Raw genomic sequence first — 19,980 nt, 5'->3', positions numbered from 1 at the left:
GAGAGTGCGGGCCGCTTTGGAGAGAATCGGATGACGTCAGAGTTAAGTGAAAACTCATCAGAGACCGTTACAGTTGCAAATGGCAACAAAATATCTGTGCGAGGAAAAGGAGCAGGTTTGCTCAGGTGTGCTGCAAGTAGAAAAACTGTTTGTAGTGAAGTGAGTGATGGTGTTTACTTGCCCGAATTAACAGTTTGCTGAGTGCGACAACCCTGACCAAGCATGGTTTTAATGCAAATTTGAATCACAACAAATGTGCAGTTGCCAAAGATGGTGTTTTGTATGGACAAAATTTTGAAAATAATGGATCTGTTGGGGGGTGGGGCTTGTGTGCTTTGCTCCAGAATCAGGATTATAGCAGACCTGGGGGAAAAAAAGTTTGGTGAGAGGAATGGAAATGAAACCTTGTAAAGTCGACCTGAACAGTGAAATAGCCCAGGTGGGGCTTGGTAGATTGGGAAGTAAGTGTGTGATGTCTCAGCTGGAGTGGGCTCAGATGAGGGTCAGATGCCTGGTAAAGCCCAGAACAGACGCATCCAACAGGTAGATCTGTAGTAGATTACTGGCAGATCACTGGCTCCCCCCAAAGAAGCTCAACAATTTTGGCTCCCCTAAACAAAGCTCAAAATTTTTGCCTTGCACCCCCCAAAAGTGGGGCTTTCCTCTGTCAAACAAGCTCAACATCTTTGACCTGAACCCCTAAAAACGGGGGATGTGGACAGGCTGCTTGGACGAGTGAAGGTGGTGAATATCCTGTGTGAGTGTCTGGAAGTGGTTGGAGCAAGGATGGTGGCTAACAGATTGAGGTTGAATCCTGACAAGACAGAAGTACTGTTTTGGGGGGACAGGGGGTGGGCTGGTGTTGAGGGCTCCCTGGTCCTGAATGGGGTAACTGTGTCCCTGAAGGACCAGGTGCACAGCCTGGGAGTCACTTTGAACTCACAGCTGTCCATAAAGGCGCAGGTCAATTGTGTCCAGGGCAGCTGTCTACCAGCTCCACCTGGTACAATGGCTGAGACCCTACCTGCCCGCAGACTGTCTCGCCAGAGTGCTGCATGCTCTGGTTATCTCCCGCTTGGACTACTGCAATGCACTCTGCGTGGGGCTACCTTTGAAGGTGACCCGGAAACTGCAATTAATCCAGAATGTGGCAGCTAGACTGGTGACTGGGAGGGGCCGCCGAGACCATATAACACCGGTCCTGAAAGACCTACATTGGCTCCCAGTACGTTTCCAAGCACAATTCAAAGTGTTGGTGCTGACCTTTAAAGTCTAAATGGCCTCGGCCCAGTATACCTGAAGGAGTGTTTCCACCCCCATCCTTCAACCTAGACACTGAGTTCCAGTGCTGAGGGCCTTCTGGCGGTTCCTTCACTGCAAGAAGTGAGATTACAAGGAACCAGGCAGAGGGCTTTTAGAAGACATCTGAAGGCAGCCCTGTTTAGAGAAGTATTTTATGCTTGATGCTTAATCGTGTTTTTAATATTCTGTTGGGAGCTGGGGTATAAATAATAATTTATTATTACTGGGCAAAAAGTTCCCTGCATTACAAGGGGGTTGGGCTAGATGACCCTTGAGGATCCCTTCCAATTCTGCATATTCTTTTGGACGGGCCAAAGGTCACCCAGTGAGCTGTCAGAGGGGATTCCCCCAGGGCAGTCCCGGGAAGGCACTTTCCGCCCCGTTTTCCTGCCTCTCTCTCCACCGCCTCGGGGCGCGTTTAATTTCATAGCCTTGAGAAGCACTGCGGTGTGTGATCTCCTACCGCCCTCGAGGAAGCGACTTCCTTCCCCCGTGGTAGGGAGGAGCGCCTTGATCTCCTCCGCCCCCTCCAGCCCCGGCTAGCCGATCCCCCATCGCCAGGGCGCCATCAATGCGCAATTGCGCGCACAACACAAACGCCGGCCAAGTCGGTTCTCTCCATCCAGGCCTCGGCCGTCACGGTTCCCGGCGCTTCCCGAGCCATCGCTTTGTTCAAACATCGGCGGGCAAATGCAGCTGGGATCCGGCGCGACCCGGCAGCGGCTGCCGCCGTATTTGGCGCGCCTGCTGCTGCTGTGCGCCCTAGCGGCGATCCTGCCGGTCCGGTCTGGTGCCGCGCGGGCATTGCTAGCAGGTAAAGCGGCTGGAGGCTAACGCGCTGTCGGGCAGCGATCCTGAACTGCCTTTCTCAGCTTTGGGTCACCAGAGGTTGGTGGACTACAACTCCCACCGTCCCTCACCACTGGTCCTGCTAGCTAGGGATGATGGGAGTTGTAGTCCAACAAAACCTCTTGGGGGACCCAAGGTTGAGAAAGGTGGTCGGATTTACCTCTGAGTAAACATGCACCCGATTCCAGGGCTAGGCTGCACTCCTAGGACCATAGGAGCCAACTCCTAGGGGGCTGAGGTCCCTTTCCCCCCCAATTGTGGGGGGACCGAGGCCCCCCAAAGTTGATGGGCCTTGCCATTCAAATGGTCAAATGGTGTGCTTGTGCTGCGTCGTGTTCAAGTGGAGCAGGGCTTATCTGGACTGGACCCCCCCCCTCCAATATTGTATCCAAGTTGCCACTCCTGCCTATGACCTTGGGGACGGGAGAAGCTGTAGTGCTTCCAGATGTTGTTGGACTAATGGGGGTTGGACTAGATGACCCTGGGGATACCTTCCAACACTATGATTATATGGTTCTGAAGGACCACAGGTTCCCCATACCTGCTACTGCCATTCAGTAGGGATTTATGTAATTTGTGTAAACATGGGATAGGCTTGTGTGTTTACTTTTTCTCTCTGGTTGTGTGTTCAGTACTTTGTCTTGGCAGTTTTTGCTGCCCATAAATATTCTAGCTGTGTGCAAATATCAATCAACCCTTGGCCTGTGATCCAGTAACCAGAATATGGGAGACTAAACAGCTTCATGTTTATATTGCAATTATACGATATATGTACATGTTTGTGTGACGCACGCTGTGATCTCCCATCCACATTACTGATCAGAAGCTCTGTTAACCGCAAACCTAAATGGCTGGTATCCCCTCTAAGTCTCTCCCAAAGTTTTGTGCTGGTTTGTAACTTTGAGATTCAGTTCTGCATCATCAGGTGCTTCAAAACAATTCTCAGGGCACAATGATATTGATCTAAGATATATGTGTCAGCTTGCATTTCTTAGTAATGCATGGTGTAGTGGTTAAGAGTGGTGGACTCTGTAATCTGGTGAACCGGGTTCGATTCTCCGCTCCTCCACAGGCAGCTGCTGAGTGACCTTGGGCTAGTCATACTTCTCTGAAGTCTCTCAGCTTCACTCACCTCACAGAGTGTTTGTTGTGGGAGAGGAAGGGAAAGGAGAATGTTAGCCACTTTGAGACTCCTTGCAGGCATGGCCAAACTTGGCCCTCCAGCTGTTTTGGGACTACAACTCCCATCATTCCTAGCTAACAGGACCAGTGGTCAGGGATGATGGGGATTGTAGCCCCAAAACAGTTGGAGGGCCAAGTTTGGCCATGCCTGCAAGGGGAGTGAAAGGCGGGATATCAAGTCCAAACTCCTCTTCCTCCTCTTCTTCTTCTGAAAATATCGATCTGATGTGTAGAGATCTTTCCTATTTTAATTAATTCAAGAGGGTTCTGGAAGCTTCTCTGTGTGAAAGAAACAAGCAGAAGGTTCATGATGTTTGTGTTATTCCTTCCGAGAAGCTGAGTACAGCTGGCTTAAACTGATTCTCTTATCTTTTCTGTCAAGCTCACGCTGACTATAAAAGTAAGGCCAGAAGTAGCCTGGGTTTCACTTCCTATCTCATTTCCTTCTGGTGTGGTGTTCTGTACATAGCATGCTTATTGTTAAGTTTTAGACTTATTATAAGTTACTGTAAGTTTAAGTTGAGTCTGCTGCAATTGGATTTCTCATGGACAGTGCCAATCCTGAATGTATCAGATCTGTGACCATTTTGCTCATTTGCCTTCAGTAGCAGCAAAGCTCTGCTGGATGAAATACAATTGCCTCTGGTCTATTTCTTAGGAATCCTGCAACGTGTTTTAAGTTTTTACTCTGCTAACTATCCATTGGAATCTACTCTGGATCAATATTGGGTAGAATCCCATGACAGTATGAACTTGTGCCCGAGGAGGGTTGGCTGATGTTACGGAAGACTTAGAGCAGTGGTTCCAAAATGGTTTGGTATGGTGACCCACAGTTCCAAATTTACCTAATATCCATCCATTTATTGTCATTTGAAGTTAGACCTTAGGTCAGGGGTCTGCAAACTTGTTCAGCAGGGGGCCGGTCCACTGTCCCTCTGACCTTATGGGGGGCCTGACTATATTTTTTTTTGGGGGGGACGAGAACGAATTCCCATGCCCCACAAATAACCCAGAGATGCATTTTAAATAAAAGGGCACATTCTACTCATGTAAAAACACGCTGATTCCCGGACCGTCCAAAGGCTGAATTGAGGTGATTGGGCCGGATCCAGCCCATGGGCCTTAGCTTGCCTACCCATGCCTTAGGTCAGGGGTGGCCAACTTCCAAGAGACTGCGATCTACTCACAGAGTTAAAAACTGGCAGTGATCTACCCCCTTTGGGGGGTTCAGGTCAAGGTTGTTGAGCTTTTTTTAGGAAGGAAAGCCCTGTTTTGGGGGCTTCAGGGCAAAGATGTAGAGGTTTTTTAGGGGAGCCAAAGTTGCTGAGTTTCTTTGGGGGGAGCCAGTGATCTACCAGTGATCTACCACAGACGTCCAGTGATCTACCAGTAGATCACGACCTACCTGTTGGACATGCCTACCTTAGGTCTTTGGCAGCTGCTGGGTTCATGCATTTTAACTGCAAGCTTGCCTGTTTTGAAGCAGCATGTGGGCCACCGAAGCAAATAAAAAATAAAAAATTAATGGCCCTATTAATGTGGAATTTGTTGAAATATTTACAGCACTTCCAAAGTCATTTTCCACTTTGGTTTGTGCAGTGGGTGCTGTGTTTAGGGATACTTATCAGCCAAGGAGAGCAATTAGAAAAGTAACAACCCCTTCTCTAACGAAATCAGTAAGATGAGATCCAAATATTTTAATCTGTTCAACTGCTGTTTCCAGTCATGTTGCACTACTTTCCCCTAAACCCAGATTAGCGGAAGCTGAATGTTATTCCACAGTAGCAAGAGCAATGCATCTTCTCATCTTCAGAAACACTCTTCATGCACACAGATCTTATGGCCCCGGGGACTTTAGGATTGTAGCCTGAATAGTGTAGCATGATTTCAAGTTACTACATGAAAAGCCAGTTCCCGGTTTACTCCCAGCGTTATGGTGGGGCTGCAGACCAGGCAGTTGCATCAATGCAGTTTTTCCATGGGCTGCATGCCTGCAGCCTAACACAGTACAGTAAAGCACAGTACAGTAAAGCACATTAGTATATTTTTTTGCTGGAAGGGGGAAGGGGGGGGAACTGTTGAGGATTGGACAGGAAGAGTCGCAACAGCTTCTCTGTTGGAACAGTCTCAGCGGTAAGAATTTGGGGGTTTAGCAGTGGATTTTGCAGTGCCGGCATATCACACCTATTAAAAATACAGTACGCTGCCGATCAAGGTTTGTAACTGGGGAAATCGGTGTAGGCCTATACTGCATATTATTACACATTGCAGCAGAAAAATGTCCGAGCGACTTGCATGCCTCTCCAAACTTTGTGACGCCTTCTTCTTTCTCCGTCTAGAGAATAACTGTAGGCACTTGGAGACGATGGACGACGGCCATAGTTCAGAACTGGCTTGCTACTGCTACATTCCACATGGAAAGATACAGTTGAAAAATATTTGGTCAACTATTCAGGTACAGCCCCAGTCCTTGCCTCATTCATCCCAAGGGAACGTGGTGACTGTTCTTCTCCCTAAAGAATACAGTTCTTAAGATGGAGAGTAATGTATTGGAAGAAAACTGCCACATGTTGTCAGAATGGGTGTTGTGTAGGAGAATATGGGAGATGTGACATGCTTTCCTTTCTGTTGTGGGTAGGGAACCTTTGTGACATATCAACACCTTTCTTTTGAGTGGGCCTCTTTGCAAGACAAGCGCAGGAACAAATGTAAAAATCCGCGACAGCATATGGTATCATAAATATTTCGCAGCAGGAAAGGCTACAGCAAGAATCTTAGTATTCTATCCCGACCAAAGTGGACTGGCAGATAGAATTATTAGAATTTACAGAATTAGCAAAGATAACAGGAAGAATTAGAGATAATGCAGGCCAAACGTTTATTAGAGAGTGGGATATTTTCAGAAAATATCTTAAAGAGCATTGTAAAAACGTGAATTCTCTGGCAGGCTTAGAAGGACCCCTGTAGAAACATAGAAAATCTTATAGAATTAATGATATGGGATAAGACTGGAGTGATAACGAAAAGTGTGTTACATAAAAGTAACCCAGGACGCTCGATGGTGTGATTGGAAGTCACAATAGAAGTGTTGTAAGAAATCCACCTTTTGGAATTTGTATTGCCTTTTGGTTTTTCGTTAGTTGACTGTTTTTTTCTTTTAAAAAAAAAACTAATAAAGCAATTAAAAAAGAGAGAAGAAAGGCAGATGTACAGCTAAATCTGCTTTTGGGAGTCTGTGTTGCAGGTCAGCGAGCAGATTCCAGTGGAAATTTTGGATAATGGGATTTAGAGCATTGTGTTTAGTTCTGGTACGCGTCTTAAGGCTGAAATCCCAAATGCTTTCTTGGGAGTACCATTGCACTCAATAGGACTTACCTCAGACTAGATATGTACAGGAATGCATGGCATGTAGACATCTCCACTGCAAGCGTAGGTTGATTTTGTACTCAGAATCTTGGGAATTTTAGTTTTGGTGAGGGAGATCTGCTCCGTGCCGCAGATCTAAAGTTCCCAGGCTCCTCTGGAGAGACAGTTTGTTGGATAGATCTGTCCCTCTGGGCTCAATCAGAGTGCCTTCAACACATTGATTTTCTGAAAAGAGCGGGAACATGGAATAAGTATCTCCCACTTCTGGGTAATATAGCGATGTGGCTCTCCAGATATTGTTGGACTTCAACTCCCATGAGCCTCTGGCAGGATGGCCAGCGATCAGGCATGATGGGAACCATAGACTAGCAACAAGCGAAGGGTCACAGCCTACCTATCCCTGTCCTGAGACGAGAGGAATAATTCAGGTATCTTCTTTATAGGTGAAGATAAGCAGCAGCGAAACATTCGAGGTGATGTCCATCCCAGAGGAACGAAATTGCCAAAGCTCTGAAAATCTGCTTGCCTTTTTCAAGTGCCTGTTTAACAATATTTGGCAACCAGGCGTGTCTAATGAAACCACAATATCAGTGAGCTTGTATGGAGAGAAAACCTGTTTCTGGGTGCAGCCTATGAACAAAACACCCTACACGGTACACACAAAACTAAACAGTGAGTCACTTTATTTAATCTGTTCGTGAAGTGCGCTTGTGTTATCGGAAGGAGGATGCACAATAAGGGGGCGACTTGCTTAAAAATGAAGCAGCTTGGACTCCCCCCATTTTTTTTTTTGTTCTGTTCTGTTCTAGTGTTGGATTGGACACTCTTTCTGCTGTTTCTCACCGGCGTCCTTCTCTTTCATTTTGCGCATAATCTGAGCAGGTGAGAGCCGGCTCTACTTCACTGGGTGTATCCCTTATGACTTTTAACTTGCTGTTCATGAAAACGTGGTGCTCCGTTGGCTGGAAGAAAAGCACTTGGGTTGCGGTGGGGAAGAGGGTTTAGAGACATAAACCCTTGTTAGTGGGCATAGGGGAAAGCTGAGGTCTTCCACGTGCACCACTTTTGCGCTGAAAAACCAACCACTCGTCTCTCACTGTATATATATATATATATGACCAGGGGAGAACTGTGCCTTAAATATGTTGACTTCTATTGTTTCATCCAGAATTGCAGGAAATCTGTTTGCACAGAGCTTCCCCCTTCCGCCGCACAAAATCTGATCTAAGAAACATATCGTAGCCGTGGTGGTTTTTGAAACCTTTTTGCAAACAGTCCACCTGCTGGGGAGAGACAGCTAGACAGCTCACCCGTTAAGAAAGAGAGAGATGAGACCAAAAAACAACAACCCCAGGTAGCCTCACTTTTTGGCTTTCCAGCCTTCCCATGTTGAGCAGGGAAAGTCTGAAGGGGGAGCGTTATACCTGTTTGCTTGAACACAGGTAGAAGGCTCTGTACGATTGGGATATTTGGCATGGGATGGTTGGAAATGGAGAGGGTGGGACTGGTGAATTGGAGTCAGAGGCAGCCAGTCACCCCATGCCTCTAACTCAGGCATAGGCAAACTCGGCCCTCCAGATGTTTTGGGACTACAACTCCCATCACCCCTAGCTAACAGGACCAGTGGTCAGGGATGATGGGAATTGTAGTCTCAAAACATCTGGAGGGCCAAGTTTGCCTATGCCTGCTCTAATTCATGTTAATATTTCCCAAGCAGAGCTTAGGAGGAGAAAAATAAGAGGGTTGTGAGCTGAGTCTATGCAGGGACCCAGAGAGAGAGAGAGAGAGAGAGAGAGAGAGAGAGAGAGATTGAGGATGTTCCTTATGGTATATTCAAGGAAGGTCAAATAATGTTCTATGTATAGGTATCCTTGCCCATAGGTCTCTAAAGTTTTAGTAAAATTGTGTTTTTCGCCTGAAACCACTTGCCTGTCCGCAAAAGTTCTAACAGCACCCCTCTGCTCTCAAAACAGGAGTATCACATTCTATTATTCTGCTGGAGTCACATTCGGTGTCCTTGCCACTCTAGTCTTTCTTCTTTTGATGCTTAGAAGATTTATTCCCAAGGTAAGTGTACTGCTGATAACATAATACAGGCTAGATCAGTGTATCGATGCTAAACTCTGCTTTTCAATGTGAATTAGCTTTTCGTCCATTCCTGGGCTCCCGAAAGAAATGATGTTATCGACGTACGATTCCTTTAAACAACAACACGTCGCAGCCGAATTTCTGACGATTGTTCAATAAATGATTCCGTTCTTCCAGGAAGCTCATTAGCCTGGTACTTGGATGTAGGTAACACACCAGTAAGAATTAAAAGTACAGTCGTACCTTGGAAGTTCAACAGAATCCGTTCCGGAAGTCCGTTTGACTTCCAAAATGTCCGGAAACCAAAGCGGGCTTCTGATTGGCTGCAGGAAGCTCCTGCAGCCAATCGGAAGCTGAGGAAGCCCTGGCGGACATTTGGCTTCAAAAAGAATGTTAAAAAACCGGAAGTCACTTCTGGGTTTGTGGTTTTCGGGAGCCAAAATTTTCGAGAACTAAGCTGTTTGAAAATCTAGGTACGACTGTAAATGAGACGCATCTTTATCTGATTGAGAATGCAGCCTGTTTACCCGCTTTAGGCAAAGTTGTGTCTTTTGCATCCGGTTTCTCCACATTCCAGGCTGATGTGACCCCTGCCCTCCCCGATTGTGTTAATGTGTTGACATGGGTGCTAACATGATCGTGACAGCTCTGTCGCACATTCGCACAGCCTTTAGGAAATGTGATAAGACGTCCTTGTTCACCTGACTTCTGATTTACGAAACCGTTGTTTGAAACGTACTGTCGGACTAATGGCCTGCATTTGTGTCAGGTTTTTTTTTGGGGGGGATAGATTGTCGTATCTAGCAAACGACGGGCCCCGTGCGCATGAACCTATATGTACACTAGTGGCCAAAACTGTGGAAACCTTTTGGAGAAAGTGTATTTCCGAGGTTTGATGGCTCACAACACCACTTTTTTTGGAGTAATACCATAAAATTATATATCAATAGAAAGATAATTTAATGAAGAATGTAACGCAACAAGGTTTGTTCAATTATCAGTATTCTATCAAAAGTTATAGCCAAATAACCAGAAATAGGACTGTTTAGAGAGAGCCAATCAGGTGTCATCTTGTTTTGGCAATGATGGCTTTTTGAGGGGGTAATACCATAAAATTATATAGCAATGGAAAGATAATTTAATGAAGAATGTAATGCAACAAGGTTTGTTCAATTATCTGTGGCTGGGGAAACTCAGCCAGATGGGTGGGGTATAAATAAATAAATAAATAAATAAATAAATAAATAAATAATAATAATAATTATTATTATTATTATTATATCAAATGATATAGCCAAATAACCAGAAAAAGGACTGTTTAGAGAGAGCCAATCAGGTGTCATCTTGTTTTGGCAATGGTGGCTCATAACACCACTTTTTTGGGGAATAATACCATAAAATTATATATCAATTGAAAGATAATTTAATGAAGAATTTTATATCTTTCCGTTGATACATAATTTTATCGTATTACTCCCCCAAAAAAGTGGTGTTATGAGCCATCAAACCTTGGAAATACACTTTCTCCAAAAGGTTTTCACAATTTGGCCACTAGTATATGTACAAACAAATAAATTGCCATTTTTGTTCACCCGCCTCCCTTTTATCTTCTCTCCTCCACCCGCCCCCATCGTTAGGTAAGCACTTTCTGGATTTTAATGAGCGGCTGCTGGTTTTCTTCCCTCTATTTCTTTACACGTGGAAAGAGGATTTGAAATGGCTGTGGCACCACTGCACGCACTATGTACTAGGTGAGAGAATGAATAGAAGCAGAAAACTGAAAGTGAACATTAGGCTGTGTAACACAGAAGGCATCGTCATTCATAAAACGGAAAATTTCTAAAATGGCACTTCCCCCTCTAAGGTTTTAAAGTTACAGCCACTGGCTTTGTTCACAAGTCATAGTTAATGGTTCCTTCTGAACGCAGCAATCTTGCTTATTTTGCTCCTTGCCACAATATCTAAGAAACGCAAGAGAAGTTCTCCAGGCTTGGACGCAGGAGGTTTGAGCATATTACACCGATCTTGGTCCGCTGCACTGGCTACCAATTAGTTCCTGAACCCAATTCGAAGTGCTGGTTTTAATCTATAAACCCTTAAATGGCTCAGGACCGCAATACCCCAAGGACCGCCTCTTTCCATATGAACTTACCCAGACCCTGAGATCATTTTCAGAGGCCCTCCTTTGTGTGCCTCCTCGAGAGGTCCAGAGGGTGGCAACACGAGAATGGGCCTTTTCTGCCGTGGATTCCCAGATAGGTTCGCCTGGCACCTTCATTATACACCTTTAGGCGCCAGGCAAAAACGTTCCTTTTTAACCAGGCCTTTGGTTGATCTGTTTGACATCCTATGCCCTTTAAAAATGTGGTTCTTTTCGGAGGGGTTATTGGGTTGTTGTTTTTATTCTGATTATTTATGTTGTTATCTTTTTTGTGAACCACCCTGAGGCCTCCGGGTATAATAATAATAATAATAACAACAACAACTTCAGCATCAGGTTTTCACAATAGCCAGAGATCTATGGGAAGCCTGTAAGCAGGGCATGAGCACAACTACTCTCCTCTAGCTTAGCACTACATCTAAATTGAAGGTCATGGTTTGTTTCACCCAACCTGTAACTAAGGTTTGCACTTGTCGTACTGATTGTGGTTTGTTTGGATGTAACACTAAGCCGGTGATCATGGTTTGTTTCTCCCTGGCAACAGCAGGAAAGAGCAAAGGGGGTGAGACCAATAGGGTCACAGTAAACCATTGCCCACGGTTTACCGTGATGAGCAGGGTGCCCGATAAACAATGGCCATTGTTGTGGGACCTTGCGATTAGGCTGAAATCCTGTGCACACTTACATTGGGGGTAAGCTCTGCTGAAGGCAGTAGGGACTTGCTTCAAGTAAATAGGGAAGGAATCCGGCTTCGTAATATGGCTCACTTGAGTTTCTTTTTAAAGTTTTGTCCAAATGAGATGCTAAAATCTTCCCTTAGTTTTTTTTTTACCTCAGCTTGTTTATTCACATAAAAGAGGTTACTGTGTACTTGCCCACAGGGTTCTCTTTATTCCACGAGGTGGAAAGCAGACTTTTGCAAATAAATTTATCAAAAAGATTAGCTCGCCTGTCTTTTGTACGTGCGACATTGCAGCACCATGGAAGCTCCCTTCCAGTTGCTGAGGGGCAAGGGGCAATTTACTAGCTTGAAACAGGCTAAGGAAGTTGAGTTTCTTCCTTGTTGATCTTTGTATGGTTTTGTCGTTTGCTTTTCCAGGGTATTGCCTGATAGTCGGATCCATCAGTTTTGGCTTTTGTTACAAGCATGGGCCGCTCAAGAGTGAACAAAGTATGAACCTTCTGATGTGGACGCTACAATTTATAGGCTTGGTTTTTATTTACGTTGGCATTTCCATTCCAGTGGTTGCCTATACAGTCATCGTCACCATGCTGTGTTCAAAAATCCTGCATTATCCTCTTAGAGTATTCTGGTACATTGGCAGGTTAGTATCCTTTTGGGTTGCTAAACCACTGGATGAACAACCCCGTTTAATGTGTATGGAATACAGGATCTGCCCACATGTGTTGGCTTGGATCATGCCACTTAAGAAATACAATTTTTATTGGGTCTGGAGAAAGTATGGGTTGGAAGGGACTGGGTGGGAGTCTGTCATGGTCATCCTTTAATATGGGCCTCCATTTGTTATATTCTGTGTATTCTTTGGCAGTATGCTACTCTCGTCGATAATACACAAGATTGCACAAATGGCGCATTCTAAAATAATGCACAAGTGCACCTTTTCCAGCACATCTTGCGTCTCTGTTAAGTGCAGCTGCTTTCACAACTCGCAAGAAGGGACAGTTTGTTTTCCACCCTGCCTTTTAAAGAAGGTGCCCAGCAAAGGATGTCGTGAGGGGCTTAAAGGCAGGTGCTGTTTTAGGAACACACATATAAAAATAGGAATATTGGGCAGGAGCCAGTGAATAAGCTCCGTGCACAGAAGGACCTTGGCTTCCACAATGGGGCTTTCCCTCAACCTCTCTGGCCCTTGTGCCTTCCCCAAATTGGCTCCAGAGAGGAGAAGAGGACTTACTCCATTCAGATGGAAATGCCAACATAGCACCATGTCGAATTCCTCCCCAAAAATCAAGCAGCATTTTAATCTTAATCAGATTAGTTTAAAATGTAATTTAAAATTTAATCGGTGTTTTAATTTGCAAATGCAGGGCTAAGGAGAAGGGAAAGCTTTTAAAAAAATGTTTGCCTCGTAGCATTTGTTATTTGAAAACATTCCTTCCTTCCCTGTTCCCTAGTGTTATATATATGGTTTGCAGCCTGGTGGGGAGGGCACTGTCTTGTTTAGGATCAATTACAGTGGCCAAGCGGGTGGCGCTGTGGGTTAAACCACAGAGCCTAGGGCTTGTTGATCAGAAGGTTGGCGGTTCAAATCCCTGCGACGGGGTGAGCTCCCGTTGCTCGGTCCCAGCTCCTGCCCACCTAGCAGTTCGAAAGCACGTCAGAGTGCAAGTAGATAAATAGGTACTGCTCCGGCGGGAAGGTAAATGGCGTTTCTGTGCACTGCTCTGGTTCGCCAGAAGCGGCTTTGTCATGCTGTCCACATGACCCGGAAGCTGTTTGCGGACAAACGCCGGCTCCCTCGGCCTATAGAGCAAGATGAGCGCCGCAACCCCAGAGTCGGACACGACTGGACCTAATGGTCAGGGGTCCCTTCACCTTTACCGTGCGGCTACCAACAAGTTCTAATTCCCCATTGTCACACACTTTTTTTGTATTTCAAATCCACGGAGCAGCTTTTGATCCGCCAGCTATGGCCTTCTGTTTTCTCTTTTTCAGAAAAGCCAGCCGGCTCTTCAAATCAGGAAAGGTGGAGGTTCGCTACTTGACTGAAGAAGAGTATCGGGAGCAGGGTGAACAGGAGACCCTCAAGGCCTTGGAGGACCTACGAACCTTCTGCCGTCACCCCGATTTCCCCTCGTGGGTAGCAGTGGTGAAGCTGCAGTCGCCACAAAGGTAGGAACTTTCTTCTTCTTTTTTAGGCCAATCAAAATTTCACAGAATAGCATGCCAGCTTTTGAGTTCCGCAGAACTCTTCATCAGAGCAGCAGGGGAGGTGTAAGTGTGGATCTTAGCTGATGGCGGTGCCACAAGCCTGCAGCTGGTGAGAGTCTTGAGGCAGAATTTACTCACAAAGTGGCTTTCTGAAAGAAAGGGGTGGCTTTCCCCCAAAGCGAGTCTGTAGGAGAAGGAAGTTAAGGAAGCATTTGTTTGCTTTAGGCCAGGGGTGCGGGGAAGCTGTGGTCCTCCCAATGTTGTTGGACTACAATTCCCATCATCCCTATTGGCCATAGGGCTGGGGCTGATGGGAGGTGGAGTCTTAACAGCATCTGGGGGCAAGGACACCAGTTCCCCATCCCTGGTGTAGGCTGAATCTAGGAGCCACTTATTAAGCTGAGTTGTTGCTGTTGTTGAGTTTTAATCAAGTTATAAACTGCCCTTATTATTATTTGGGGGGTTGGGGGTTGGAGAAAGCTTTATTAACTCTTTTCACATTGCAATAAAAAAGTAATTGCACACAAAAAAGCAAAAGAATAAAAGAACAGAGAAAAGGTAGTAGAGACAGGTAAGTAGACAGGTAAATACAGAATCCTCTCTCCCAGATATATCTTTTGTCCCATACAAAAAAGGGTACGTCCTGCCAGCTCATAACTGGGGGCGTCCCTTTCATATCTCAGCCTCTCACCCCTGTTTAGGGAAAATTTTAATGCTTGATTTTTTATCGTGTTTTTAATCTGTTGGGAGCTACCCAGAGTGGCTGGGGAAACCTAGCCAGGTGGGCAGGGTATAATAATAATAATAATAATAATAATAATAATAATAATAATAATAACAACTACTACTACTACCGAGAGATTTTCCCTTCCCTGCCTTTCACACAGGGACTATACATCACCTTCACCCGCATGCAATTCTTACCCAAATTCAGTAAGATAAAATAATTAAGAAAAATAATAGTAGAATACTTAGAGAGGAGGAAATAAGAATGGTAACGAAACAGAAAGAGATGGAAAGAAGGTTGAGAGCCACTTCCTACTATCCACCTGTTAGTTGTGCCAGCAAGTATTCCTCATCATAGTCCAGGTATAACTGGCGACCAGTGCTGGCTTATACTTGCTTTGCCCATTTCCTTCCTCTTGAAATGTGCTCTAAGACGCAAACGTATATTGAAAGATGTGGGGGATATTGCCGGTGCCAAGAACGCAGTGGGTGTAGCAGGCGAGAGTTTCCAAGTGGCACTTTTATATACGGCGCTTTATGATCTCTCCTGCCCCACCCCTAGATTTGCAAAATTTGTCCTGGGGCATCCACACGTGTCGCCTGAAGAAGCGGCCGCCCACGACGAGCAGTACGGCTTGGGAGGGGCCGCCTTAGAAGAGCAACTTTTTAATCCAGAGGCCGAGGCAGAGCCGGACCGCCAAACAGAGCCCTGTGAGGTGGATGAAACCGCCAAGGAAGAGGAACAACTTAGGCAAAACTTTTTCAGTAAAGAAGTTCTCTGAGTCACACTGTCCGGAGGTAGTGAGGGAAACGCAGCACAGTTTTGCAAGTGGGCGAGAATTCACAGAACGGACTTTGAAAGGTTCTGCTTTCTGAACTGCACTGCAGGGGGCAACCAAGATTTTCCGAAGGAGTCTCTTGTGCCGCATCAGGTCTCTCTCTGCAACCTTTATCGGAGAACACATGTGCTTCCCAAAGGTACTGAAGTTCTACAAGATTTTTGTTTTTTTATTCCGAATCAGAGGCTTGCAGGGAAATCTACAAGACTTTTGTTTTTTTATTCCGGAACTTCTACAAGACTTTTGTTTTTTTATTCCAAATCAGAGGCTTGCAGGGAAATCTCCTCCCTGCTGACAAAAATAAGGGGGGAAAGAGGACCACTTTTATATGGTTGGTTGCCTGATTGTCAAAAGACTCAACTTCTGGGGTGTTGAGCTCAGAAATCCAGAAAGAGGTTAAAGCCATTTTAAACTAATTTTTTTATTTTCGAAAGGCGAGGGTGAACCAAAGTTGTCAGTCTTTGGTTTTAACATGGTTCTGATGGTTTAAGAGGGAGTTGTAGCTCTGCTGCAATTATCCTCTTCCCTATCCTCTTCCCTATTCCCTTATCCTGTTTTGGAATAAGTAGGTATCCTGTGGTAGAGGGAGGGCAGCATTTTCCAACACTGCATGGTGTGTGTTTGTGGGGGGGTAAGCCCACAGCATCTTACAGGCCCCACATCCATACAGCTGTGGGTACAAGCACTTGTCTTCCCAACTCTCTGCTGAATGCCTGGACATCTAGGGCAGCTCTGGGCAGGCCAGCAAGTGGGGTTTTGTTCTTCCTTCCATACATACACTGTGGGGACTCTTAGGGACACAGTCCCTACAAGCAGGCGGACTATGCTGAAATAGCAAAGTTGATTGGAAAACTCAGGAACCGAGAGGACAAGAACTTTATAATAAAGAATGGGAAAAATTCGTAACTTATTTAAGAGACCACAGTAAGCAGATGGAAACATTGGCAGGATTTTGATTTCACTTGCAGTGTAACATTTGTCATGGGAAATATGGAACGATATTAAGAGTCTGGAGAAGATGCAGTTTTAAACTATTAAAAGGGGACTCCAGGGAAGGGGTGGAGGGAAGTTCTGAGATTCAGAGCAATATCTATATATGGATATGGAATTGATTTTTTTTTTGTAATTTTGTATTGTAAAAACCAAATAAAAACGATTTAAAGAAAAAACATATACTGTGGCGTACAAGCGCACAGCTTGGTCTCTGCTGTATCACAAGCGGTGCTGAATGTTTTATTTTAAATAAAACAAGCCTGTTTGTTGTGTATCACATGCATGATATGTTTTAAATTCTCTTAATGTTCTTTTAATCTTTTGCTGGAAGCTGCCCAGAGTGGCTGGGGAAACCCAGCCAGAAAGGCGGGAGAAAAATTAATTAATTAATTAATTAATTAATTAATAATAATAATAATAATAATATTTTATTGCATGGAACTAACGGAACACTCCGCAAAGGAGCATTTGATATGGGTTAGGAGAGATTCTTGTAGGGGTGGGGTGTGTGATTTTGAGAGCTGCTGTTGGTGTGTATTCAATACATTGCATGCTGAGCCGATCCCTTTATTTTCCCTTTCTCAGGTGGATAATCCGGTTCAAAGTCTTTATCTTTCTACCTCACAAGGATTATATGCAAAGCTAAAAAAAGAGGGGAAAGATATAGTTAAGTACATCCCGAAATCTTGGGAACCTGGGGAGGGGGAGAGGAGAGAGAGATCACAGCCAAGATTCAAATCAGTATGAGCTCGACCGCCCAAGGGGACTTCAAAAGGCAGGGGCTGCTCAGGCACAACATTCTCTTCAAAGTAGAGGAAGTAGAGGCATGAGCCGAAAGACTCCCAACGCTGTCGCCAGGAGGGGAGTCTTGCAAAGAGCAGCTGTATCCAGCAACAACCCAGGATGAGGAGCAGCGAGATTTTGAATGGGCAAGGAAGTGAAGGTTACTGCCACTGATATTTTGCCCACTCCCTATAGGGCTAGAGTTCAGATGGGTAAATGGTGGGTCTGGAGAACAGCAGACATACCATTTTGAGCTATTAAATACCAAGGATGAGCAAAATGGCTCCCCAATAAATCAGTAAGATTGTTTATTGCACAAAAGTGCCTCTATGATTGGTTTTCAGTGATTGGTGAATTTCTGGGGAATGAGGCGCAGGGGTGCCAATTTTAGGGGGCTCTGGGTGCCTGAGCCCCCACAAAATTTTAGTTGTGGGTGCTCAGCAACCACATCACAGGGCCCCCAGCAAAATGTCCAGTGCCTCGGGAAACACTGGAAGCCACGTCTCGGAGATGCTTCTGAGGCCTCAGAACCTGACTTCTGGTGGCACTGGAAGTTGGGTTCTAAGGCCAGGGGGCTCGTGTGACGTCATGACATCACATCGGAGTGTGACATCATGATGTCACGGGCACCCATAACCTGGGGCCCAGGTTGGCTCCCCTGATGAGGCGTCTGCAAAAGATAAAAAAGCAGCTGTGTCCCTTCATGGTTTTTCCGTGTTTTTTTAAAAAGCACACAATCCCACTGTCCACAATTTTAAAACTTTACAGTCCCACTGTCCACAAATATATAGTTATCTGTGCCAACTCCATGCAGTTGTAGGAGCCTGGACGTAATAATAATTGAGCAATGCCAGAGATCTGTTTTACATATACAGTGAAATTTTATTTCTCTCACTACATCTTAACAATTGTCACAAATACGAAAACCCGTGTACGGTCTCGTCGCCCGCGTGTAACGAAGGAACAGGTTCAACAGACAATTCAGATGTGTAAACGTTAACGCGTAAGCTGAAAGCGTCAAAACGCAGCTGCTGCACACTAAGGTGTTACTGGCAACATTAGCCATGTGAATCTCTCTACGAATTAGCTAAAGAGAGGGTTTAATATTTTATTTTATGTTATTTTTAAACTGTTTTTAGCCTGTCATCTGCTTGGTTGTTTCCTAACCTCCACACGCACGTACCCCAGCTGTAACATAATAAATACAATTCTGATTCTCTCCCTCTCTCTTTTAAAGGACACTTAAACAAGTCATGAGAAATTTACAGTACATTTAAGTGGAAGTGCAAAACAAAACAACACTTATCAACTACTCTCTGTTGTTTGGTCCCAGGTGTCCGCGCCTAGATTCTGTAAGGCTTATGCATTGGGAACACCCCATAGTATTCCATGCGGAAATCTGAGGGGCGAAAACCAGCTCTTTTTGCCTTCCTCACAACCTAGCTTGAGGTATTCCGTTATGTGGTCTGCATTCATGCCAAAGTGACCCCACGCAGCTTTGCCTACCTAGAAGAGACCTGAAAATCTGACATGCTTCCTTGAAAGCAGCCTTCACCAAGCCTGGAGCCCCACGCCAGCCTTTTTGGACTACAACTCCCAGAAGTCTCAGGGTCACACTGTTGTGTTGGGGGCGGGGGCTGATGGGAGATGTAGTCCAAAACACCTGGGGGGGGGTGGACACCAGGCTGTACATTTTTGTTTGCCTTTTAAAAGGATCGATCGCCTGCTGCCATTGTCTCAGTTACATCCAATGTAATGTCTCTCCCTGTCGCCACCCAAAAGCCAGTTCAGGAAATGAATCTTAGTATACAGGCTGGTCTGCCCAGGGGGTGTAAGTGCTTAGGGGGGAGGCAAACACAGCCATTTGCCACGTCGCTTGGCTGCCAGAAGACAACAGAGGTTTGGCTCTGTGCCGCCTTTCAGTATGAGGGCAACCCTGCCCTTTTGAAGCAGCAGCTCCTCACGAGAGAGAGCTTTTAGCAACCCTCTTGAGCTTCAGGGCTTCGGCCTGGAATAAATAATAATGTTAATAATTTTATTATCTATACCCCACATGCCTGGCTGGGTTGTCCCAGCTACCATAGCGTTTCTTTTCTCAGCTATAGTCTGCAAATCGGGTTCGACTAACATTTGGGAAACATGAAAAGAAAAAGAAACCTGAATCTGCCAGTGTATTTGACAAGCAACACAAAGAGTTATCGCAACAGCTCAAGACGTACTGTGCCGGTTTTTCATTTACATAGGATGGCTCTCCTGTCATTCCAGCTGCGTTTATATTAATGATTTCACCTTTTCCTAACCAAGAACCATTAGGATTTGTGTCCCACCCCTTTTTGGCAGCCCACAGGCACTTTAAATGTACCCCGTACATCAAGTGGGGAACTGGCAGTCTGCCCCCCCCCCAAAAAAAACATGTTGCTGGACCCCAGCTCCCATCAGCCACAGCCCATGGTCAGGAATCACGGTATGTGTAGCCCTAGGAAAGTCTAGAGAACTGCAGGCTCCTCACCTGTGCTATAAATAAATATAACCGCACCCCCCCCCCCAATAAAATAAATTTTACACTATCATAAAACATATTGGCCCTGATCAGGAGGTGCAGCGGCCGAGCTCACAAGGATCCCCTCTCTTGCACCAAACAAAAGGTGCTTTCAGCACAAACCACACATGAATCCTGTTACGGGTATTCCCTGGCAAGACTTGGGTGTCCCCCAGTCCAAAAAAGGATTCTGACATCCTATGTGAGCCAGGAAAATAGAGCCATAGGTCCCAGATGTGCATATGTGGCTCCCGCCTCT

General features: G+C 45.4%; 2 protein-coding genes across 2 annotated transcripts in view; one reads left to right on the top strand and one right to left on the bottom strand.

The window, feature by feature from the left end:
• Positions 1-19,980, bottom strand: part of MFSD6 (major facilitator superfamily domain containing 6) — a 96,835-nt gene that overhangs the window by 36,156 nt on the left and 40,699 nt on the right. The gene's annotated exons all lie outside the window — the stretch shown is intronic.
• Positions 1,973-15,509, top strand: NEMP2 (nuclear envelope integral membrane protein 2). The gene is given in 10 exon segments (XM_033168775.1): positions 1,973-2,116; positions 5,673-5,788; positions 7,143-7,371; positions 7,509-7,581; positions 8,673-8,766; positions 10,425-10,476; positions 10,479-10,538; positions 12,048-12,273; positions 13,626-13,802; positions 15,130-15,509. Coding segments are annotated over 10 exon segments (1,371 nt in total). The 5' UTR covers positions 1,973-1,992; the 3' UTR covers positions 15,350-15,509.

Source organism: Lacerta agilis, chromosome 1 (genome assembly GCF_009819535.1).
Source record: "Lacerta agilis isolate rLacAgi1 chromosome 1, rLacAgi1.pri, whole genome shotgun sequence".
Classification (NCBI taxonomy): domain Eukaryota; kingdom Metazoa; phylum Chordata; class Lepidosauria; order Squamata; family Lacertidae; genus Lacerta; species Lacerta agilis.
The sequence above is the reverse complement of the archived record's forward strand: the minus strand, read 5'-3'. Positions and strand labels throughout refer to the sequence as shown.